Source organism: Octodon degus, unplaced genomic scaffold (genome assembly GCF_000260255.1).
Source record: "Octodon degus isolate 3935 unplaced genomic scaffold, OctDeg1.0 scaffold00015, whole genome shotgun sequence".
NCBI classification, from domain to species: Eukaryota; Metazoa; Chordata; class Mammalia; order Rodentia; family Octodontidae; genus Octodon; species Octodon degus.
This window is the reverse complement of record NW_004524591.1, coordinates 24,029,860-24,039,407: the sequence shown is the minus strand read 5'-3', so window position 1 is coordinate 24,039,407 and position 9,548 is coordinate 24,029,860. Positions and strand designations below refer to the sequence as shown.

Below are 9,548 nucleotides of genomic sequence, written 5' to 3'. Positions count from 1 at the left end.
AGATTCAGCCTTCTTTTTTGAGTCTTGGTAAATTTCCTAGGTGGAACTTATATCTTGCCTCAGCCTTTCAGGGTGCTGAGGTCACTTACAGGCATGCACCCTTATCCACTCATTCCCCTTTATTCTTTTTTTTTTTTTTTTTTGCGGAACCGGGGATTGAATTTAGGCCCTTGTACTTGCCAGGGAGCCGCTTATTCTACTAAGCCATATCCCTGGTCCCTTGAGTTTATTTTTAACAATTGAGATTTTTGTGAAACTGAATTCTTTTATGGTTTGTATTTTTATGTGATATATAGATAGATAGCTATTCTAATAATAAAATGATTTCCAATTTATCTGGTATAATTAAGTACACAGACTTGTATATAATTCATAATGTTCTCAAGAATCCTTTTATGTTCCACATACACCAAAGCTTTCAGATTTGCTTCTAAAACTGATATCAGCCTAAATAACATTGAGAAGGCTCTCTCAAGAAATGAATTTGGGCTGGGGAGATAGCTCAGTAAAATAAGCACTTGTCTGGCAAGCATAAGGGCCTGAGTTCAATCCCTGGTTTGTGGAGTGGGGAGGAAGAAATGAATTTATTCAGAGATAAATGGAGGATTATAATCTGGGATGCATGTCCTGTGACAAATCATAGGGACAGTCAAAGTACAAGGGAAGAAATGACGAAGGTTACATAAGTTGTTCTGAAATAATTACCTTTGGCCACAAGGATTAATAGTAACAAAACAGTTGATTGGGTAGGTGTCCTTGCAGAAGAATTCTTTGTGTAAAATTGTAGTGGGTTTTGTGCAAATTGTGGTTTTCGGAGTCTGTAAGTTTATTGCATTTATTGCTTTTGACTCCATTTGGTTAGAGTTTGACATAAGTGACTTCATTTTATTTCTGACAGATTTTGTATATTGAACCATATGAAATAAATAGTATTTGATCATTTATGACCTGTAAAAGTATTTTTGTATGGTTCAAATTAATACATGAAAGATATTGTATTTCATTTAAAGCAGTATTCAGTTTGTATTACCAGTCCTGCCTGATAAAGATCAAAATTTGTGCAATGCAGTAAAGCATAGAAATGTAGAAGTGTTTGATGAGAAAGGATCTAGGATTCTCACAAATGATAAACATCTTCCCTGCTTGCATAGAGGTGGGTCTGAATTATAGACATTCCTCACCTAATGGCTGAGTTCACTTTCTGAGACTTAACTTGTTAAATGAACCAATCACTAAATGAGAAATTGTACATAGTATATATAATATTCAGAACAAGGAGATGGTCAAAGGAAACCCTAATTGGGTAACTTTGCTTTTATTTGCTTAACTCTTTTTTTTTTTTTAATTTTATTTTAATGTATTTGATACAGAGGCTACAGGATTTTCCAGGTCTCACTACTTAGCTTGGACTCATAGTGATTCTCCTGTTTTCAACCTCCTAAGCGCTGGGATTACAAGAGTGAGCCACCATGCCTTGAATCGCTGTCTCAGCTGGCATGGTGCACTGGGGATCAAACCCTGGTTGCTGTACTCTGCCTAAGCAGGCATTTTAGTCCCCTGAGCTATCTGACCAGCCTTTATTTGCTTAACTCTTAAATACAGTGCTGTAATGTATAACAGAACATAAAACTAAAGTACTGTACAACACAATAAAAAATTTACAGTACTCTAAACAAGGCATACCCCCACCAAAAAGGCACTGATGCTATACAAATAGGATGTACAGCACTTTACAAAAAATAAAACCCAAAACAAAAAACAAACCATAAATCCTAGTGTTGGGTCATAAGTCCAAGTAGTCATTAAACAGATAGATTGTTAAAGAGGGTAAATTTGTATTCTGTATTGAGAATTTTAGAGGCTTCTTGTCCTTATCTGGAATTCTCTGAGCCTGAAGGTAATTACTTGAGGGTAGAGGGCTGTCTGGGAGAGGCAGGCCTGAAGCCTCTAGTGGAGTCCTGGCAAACCTTTTGGAGTGTTCGATGATAGACACAACCCACTACAGCATACATGCTTTAGGTTTGCCACCATAACTCTATAGAGATTGGTTTCTAGGATTTTAGGGGCAGAGTGACAGCAGTCTTGTAACCTAAGTAAATGTGGAGCTTCAAGGCATGTGTTCCTCTGTTGTGTTAAGTAAATCTTTAGTTAGATGAGGCTATTAAAAAAAAAACAAAAAACATGTTTATTTAACTTGTGGCTTCTGAAGTAGCCTAATTTGATATCCTTTTACCACATCTGTAAGTAGGGCCATGACAACATTTTTAGAATGATTATTGTTGTCTTACTAGAAAAATGCTTCCTTTAGGGAGACTCACTGACCTATTGAAAAATGGTAAAAATATTTTGGAACCGTAAAATTATCAGAATGCTGAAGGAAATATTTGTTTTGGGCTCAACAGTGGCGATATGTTTGCTTTCTTGGAGAACACTGCTGCCAAAATAAGCATTTTCACTAGCTGGCAGATGGTTTAGTTATCAGGCTGTTTTTTTGTTTACTTATAATTTCTTCTTTTTTCTGCCTTGATATTTAGTTCATTTTAGAAATATTTACTAATATCATTTATCCTTGTGTGTTTCACCTTCTCCAAATTAAAAATATCAGTATATTTTTACTGCAAGTTTTTCAATGGAGCAGCAGCTGAGAATGGCCAATTTCATTCTTTCAAAATGTTCTCATTGGTTTACGTTAGAACACAACTGTAGATCAATTTAAATAAAAACTTGAGTAATACTGGCTAAAGACAGGCACTTAACTATCAGATAATAAATTCCTGTACTTTATACTAAAATGAAATTGAGAAAAAAATGAAAAGAGTATGGGTATGCTTATTTCTAATTATGAAGATTTTCCCATTGTCATAGACTTATACCTCAACTTATGGCAAAATTTTTTGAATTCTTGATTATGTACATTTTAACTAACTTGGCCTAGTTTTTGTGTTATAAAAATGTTTTGAATTTCTGTTTTCTTACATGTACAGGTTTGTAGTAACAAAATGTGCTGTCCTTTTCAATATTTTATGTTAAAATATCTTATAAATGTTTGGTTATTTTTGTAATGTTAAAGGATATACTTGATTCCAACTTTTAAACCAGAATTCTGTTATTTCTATGAGTGGTTTCAAACTGTTTTAACTAAAACAGTAATATTCTATTAGGTGGTAATAATAGAGTTCTTTCTTTCCTGGAAAGTTTGTTGAATATATATGTAAGAAAAATTCTAAGTACATTTAGTTGACCCCTATCAGTATGTAGTACTCAAAGAAATGATATGGCATACGGGATAATTCTAGGAGTTCATATTCGTGATCATAGTCTTTGTTTTGTGAAAAGATGTATAGATGCATTTACCAGCTGGCTGTACTCCATATGTTGTCTGTTTTATTCTATATTTTAATAAATATTTGTGACATTCAGTGTTGCCTTTCACACTTATGAATCTGATTGTAGTAATTTATCACAGTTGAGGAACCACTTTGTTGGTGTCTAGTTTCATCCAACTGAATTTCTTAAATTCCTTGTATTTGATCAATGTATCATTTAAGAAGTATGGATAATTTGGAAAACCCACTTTTATGGTTTGCATCTTGAATACCTTCCAAAAGCCTATATATTTAAGGGTTTGGTTGTCAGCCATTGGCACTACAGGAAGGTGTTAGAATCTTTGGGAGGGAAGTCCAAGTTGAAGGAAGTTAGGTCATTTGGGGTGCGCCTTTGAAGGGCAGATTGGGACCCCAACCCCTTCTTCTCTTTCATTTCCCTGACATCATGAGGTAAGCAGACCTTCTCTGTCACATGCTCATGCCATGATGCGCTCCCCGGGCTGGCACAGGCCCAGAGCAACAAAACCAAGTATAGACTGAAATCTTTGAAACTGTGAGCCAAAATAAGCTTTTGCTCCTTATAAATTGTTACTTCAAATATTTTATGCTGTCAGTGGAAGACTAATACATGGGTGAAATAATTTATAGAATAATCATTTCCAGTATATTAAAAATGTTTTTCAAAAATGTTAGCTGAGTACATTTTTTTTCTTTTAGTAAATCCCACATATTTAGCATATCTTACTATATTGAATATTTTGAAACCAAACACCACAGTACAACAGAAGTGATATCAGTGATGGTCTCTTAAGTTGACTGTGATTTCACCAAGTTTTGTTTTATGTGTAAACTTCATGGTGCAAGCTGTTCAAAATGTGTGAAAAAAAATGTCAGGTCCTTAAATCAGTGTCCTAGAGATCAAATGTTACATTGATAACTGTTTTTTCAAATTGGTTTGAGTACCACTTAGTAATGTTAGGTGAGGGCAAAGGATGCCCTTGCCTAACTTCTGTAATTTTAGTTTTACAAAATAGACTTTTAATAAGTGAAGACCAGAAAATTCATTACAGTATTTTCTTTAAAAATGAGAGACTCTTCTTTGTGTTTGTAGTAAGGTTTTCAAACTTTGAAGTTTTAGGGCTATCATTGATTAAATGCAAGTTAGTTGTACTTGTTTTTTGGGTCAAAGAAGCAAATTGAGAAATTTTATTTAAATGATTAGAGTGGTTTAATAAAGGGAAGTATTGTTAAAATGCTGCATTAAAACACCATGGAAATCCTCTCTCAAGTTTCTTTATCCACAGAATAAATAGGTATTGTAAAATTAATTTCTGTGGGTACTTAGTATGTACTAAGCCTTGTGTTATGTTTTTCTCAAATTTCTGAAATTTGAGGGGCTGGGGAGATGGCTCAGTAGAATAAGTGCTTCCCTGGCAAGCACAAAGACCCGAGTTCAATCCCCGCTTCCAGAAAAAAGAAAAAAAGAAATTTGATTTGTCCTTCTGGAAGTTGATGTTGTCATGTAATTTTGTATTTGGAATATAAATAGTTTGGGTAAAAGATGTTCAAGTAAATTCCTACAAACAAATCAAGTGTGGCTGTGCAGTGGGTGTTTTTTAGGCTTAAATATCTCAGCTGGATTTAATTACCTTAAGGGATAAGGCTACATCATGGGCCAGTGGCTTTACCAAATTATTTTTCATTTTCTGGATCTTGATGTCACCGAAGGTTAATGCATCCTCTTTTCTTTGCTAGACACCCAAGTTAAAATCCATTTTTAGGGCATATGTATAAATGAATTTGTTGTTCTTTTCACTCCTTGGGGACAGTTTGGTCATTTTGTGAGTCTGCCTTTACATCTGGAATTGTTGGCAGCTTGCACAGAGCCAGAGGCTCTGGTAGCAGGGGCAGTTTCGAGTCAGTATGAAAATGAGCTGGCAGGCTTCAGAGGGCATAGCTGGCCCAGGGCTTGTCACACTTCCATCTCTTGCTTCTTTCTTGCTTAATGTAAGGAAGTATATTTGCTACTGACATTTGATTATAGCATATCACAAAACAAGTGATGTGTTTGTGAGTCAGCCAGTGCTTTCTTTTTTGTTGTTTTAACTGTTTCATGCCGTTTGTATTTAGCAGCTTCCACGCTTTCTGTATTCAATGTTCACAAACATCTAAATGAGTCCTTAGAGTGTTATAAGGATTGTAATCAATGTTTTTGATCATCAGTGTGTTTCAAGGCTTGTACTGTTTATTGTTTTTGTGTAAGTGCTTCATTTTTAGGGTCTTTCTATTCAGAATTACTTTAATGGTTTTACCCAGAAGTAGATAGTGTTATTAATTATTGCCTTCATCTGTACATCTTGAGAATATATACATGTGTAACCTGAGTAGGGAATAGTCCCAGGCCTTAGTCCTTCAAGTGTTTGGGCTGTTGTTTGCTAAATTTACTTTATAATAATTTCTTTCCTATTTTTGTTTTTTCTTTTACATTCTTTGTGTTTGCCACTTTATCTTTTTTTTTTTCCTCCCAAAGAATAGTACTCAAAGTATTTGCTTTATGTTTTTGTTTGAAATGTTAGAAAACATTTTTATTCATTGACAAACACAAATACAGTTTTATTTACATGAATTGAAAGGACCATACCATAAATGCTTTTTTCTTCTTTTAGAGAGTTTCAAAGTCAGTTGCTTTAGGTTCCTAGCATTCTTTGCTTTTCCTATTTCTTAAGAGAATTCCTACCCCATTTTGATTCGTCATTATTCTTTGGATTTTTTTTTGTGTGTGTGTGTGTGTGTGTGTGTGTGTGGCATTCGGAATTGAACTCAGGACTTGTTATTTGCCAGGCAGGAAGGAGCTGCACCACTGAGCCTTGACTCATTCATCATTCTTATTCTTAAATTTTTCCAAACTACTTTATACCAATTATATGTTCCTTTATATACTTTGCCTTTGCCTTGTATTCACAATTCAAGTCCTGTTTCTTCTTTCATAGTAGATCAGCCTAAGAAGTGGGATAATTGCTGTTTTGTACTTGTAGCATTCATGTAAAAGATGTACTTCCCTTTGTGTGTATGTGCCATTTGACAAGTAGTATGTATAAAAATAAATAGTATATGCAACTTTGTTGTGGTACTTTACATTTTCATGTTTATCTTTGTCAATCATTTTTTTACATTTATCTTTTTTAGATAAACTTTTTAAATGCAAGACTAGGTTTGTCTATGTGACATTATGCAAAACCTGATGTTTGCTGATAGGTTCTCGTAAACATTCTTTTGAGTGAACCTTAAATGTCTTCTTTCTTATGTATAATATTGCTAGATTATTTAGCTATACTTAATAGACATGTTTGCCTTTTTAGGTATCAGCAGTGGAATCTCTGGAGGGTCCCTTGCTCCAGGTGGAAGGATTGAGTGACCTCAGGCTAGAGCTTCACAGCAAGAAGATGAACCTACACCTGGTTCTCATAGATGAACTGCACCGGCACTTGTACATCAGATCCACTAGTCGAGTTGTGCAGAATAACAAGGAAAAAGGCAGAATGAGGTTGGTTAAAAGGTCTTTTTGCTACAGTTTCTTGGGGCTATTATTGAAAGAATCATTCTGTTTTTTTCTAGAATATTTTAGTATATCTTACTTTTTCTTTAATGTACTATGTTTGAAACTTGAACACGGACTTATAATAGCAGATGCTTCATGTTTTGAGAGACTGACATCAAAGTTTTTCTGTTAATTCATTGTACATTTACTGTAGTACTCTTCAGTAAGGATATGTAAGAAAAATTTTCTTGTGGACCTCTTATGTACAGCATATGAGACACACTTGCATGTCTTAGAGGGAAATGAAAAAACACCTGTGAATTGGACAGTGAAGTCAGTGAAGCCGAATTAAAAAATAGATATATGATCTAAAGTTTTAGTGTCTTTGTTACTTAGGGATATGTTCAGCTTTAGGTAGTTTTCCTACTGGAATAGTTGAGGGGAGGTTCAAAGAAAACACTTTTATCCTGTGGCTGATTGTAGTGTAGAACTTACAGTCTGGATGGGCTCAAGAAATTCATTCAGTTAGTATAGACCCAGTAGAAAGTACAACTAGATTTTAAACTAGTAGAATGTTGGGGCTGTGAACTATCTCAGATAGTTGTGCATAAGAGGTATCCTACAACATTTCTTTAAATAGCCATGCAGTCTTTTCTGAAGGGATTTTTAGCACTGTCCTCTGAAATACATGTTTATGCATCCAGCATTATACGAAAAGAACATTAAAAGTAGAACATATTGGTAATGGTGTCTTTCAAGTGCTATGCTGTTTGAACAAAAATTCAACTTTGTGCGTGATTCTTCAGGGTACCTTTAAGACTAGATCTGAATAGGGAAACTGTTGGTTATCCCGTTAGTGGAAAGTAAAGAGAGAGAGACAGAGAGAGAGAGAGAGAGAGAGAGAGAGAGAGAGAGAGAGAGAGAGAGAGAGAGAGAGAGAGTATTGTTAAAGAATTTTTTTTGTAGTGTCTGACCTTAAACAGGAAGTCTGAATAGCTTTCTTCCCATGTAAGGATAAATAATAAAATCATTCTCAGTCATGTGTAAATTCCCATATCATAGGAGAAAATGAATATTACTTTGAGGTTGCAGAGGAAGAAAATTTACTTGAAGAAAGGGTTTTGTAAAGTACACAAGAGAAATCCAGGAGATTTAAACTTGAGGTTTTTAAATTTTTTTTTTTTTATTTTAGGGAAGGATCTATAGGGTGTTCAGGATCTCACTACTAGATCGAACTCATAGTGATCCACCTGTTTACAGCCCCCCAAGAGATGGGATTACAGGCATGCTCCACCATGTCCAGTCTCAATCACTGTCTCAGTGTGCCCCGGGGTCGGGGCCGGCATTGCAGGCCTGGGCCCCCGGACCCCAGTGCCTACTTGCAGGCACTTTTTAAACTTGAGGTTTCTCAAAAGATGCGAGAAGCATGATATAGTAGATTTGATGATTGTTCATAGCTACTCCTTTATTTGCTGCCCTTTTTTGTGTTTGCTTTTGTGATTCATTAGAACATGTGTCTAAGCAGACTCTTGAAATGTGCTTATACTGGTTGGTATTTGTCCCAGGAAGAAGACAGATGCACTAGGAACCAACAGATCTACCCCATGTTGGATCAGTTACTCTCTAAAACAGAAAATAAGTTCTTATTCTTGAACATCAATGAGCTAGTGTTACTGTGTGCAGCAAGCTATAGCTTTTATGAAACAGTAATGGACAGCAAGCAGAGTGCAATAGGGAGAGATACTAAGAGAACTGAAACATGAGCATAGTGTAAGAAAAACAAAAGGTGAAATGACGAAATTTAAATATTTAAAGCATACAAGAGAAGAATTGAGTCAGTGCTGGGTAGGGAGAGTTTTTCCTTCTCATGAAGAAGAAAAAAAAGATGATGCAAGAAAGATAATAAATATGAAAGATGAAAAGGAGTAACCAATTCAGTGATTATAGATATTTCAGAGGGTCACAGTGAAATGGCAATGTTATGGGCTGAATTATGTTTTTATTAATGTAGATATTTATATTTAAAGGGTACATAATTTTTAAAAATTACTAGCGAAGGACCCAGTCCTAGCCCAGGTCTGGAGAGTTTGTGGAGAGCTTCCTGCTACCCTGCGCCTGCGGGACCAGTCCCAGCCCAGGCACAGCGTGGGACAGATGGTCTCCCACCCCCTTGGGATGCCCCCCACCACTCCGCAGCACCTCCCCCACCCCGCCCACTGAGTAGGAATTTCTGCCTCGTTCCGGGAACCCCCAGACCCAGTCCTAGCCCAGGTCCCGTGAGTGTGTGGGAGAGCTTCCTGCTACCCTGCGCCGGCCAGACCAAATACTGGTCCCAGCCCAGGCATGGTGTGGGCGAGACCCTTTCCACCCCACTTAGGATGCCCCCCACCACTGTGCAGCACCTCCCCCACCCCGCCTGCTGAGTAGGAATTTCTGCCACGTCCGGGAACCCCCAGGCCCAGTCCTAGCCCAGGCTCAGTGAGTGTGAGGGAGAGCTTCCTCTCCCCCCTACTCCACCTTGCCCCCTCCAGGCACAGCTCAGGCTTGGCATACATGCCTGGCGTGTAACCTGCAGCTGCAATCCCTGCAGAGAGTGTAGAGGATAGATCCACCCAGCTAGTCTAGGAGCAGAACATCTTGCCACAGGGGCACAACAGGTTCACCCTCAAGGGCAGCAGCAGGAA

At 36.8% G+C, this 9,548-nt stretch overlaps 1 protein-coding gene across 1 annotated transcript in view; it reads left to right on the top strand.

Annotated features, from left to right (window-relative positions):
- The window catches only part of Exoc4 (exocyst complex component 4), a 951,164-nt gene that overhangs the window by 81,895 nt on the left and 859,721 nt on the right, over window positions 1-9,548 (top strand). Inside the window, exon 4 of the mRNA XM_004626539.3 lies at window positions 6,686-6,870. Coding sequence (XP_004626596.1) covers window positions 6,686-6,870 — 185 coding nt within the window. The remainder of the gene's footprint in view (window positions 1-6,685; window positions 6,871-9,548) is intronic.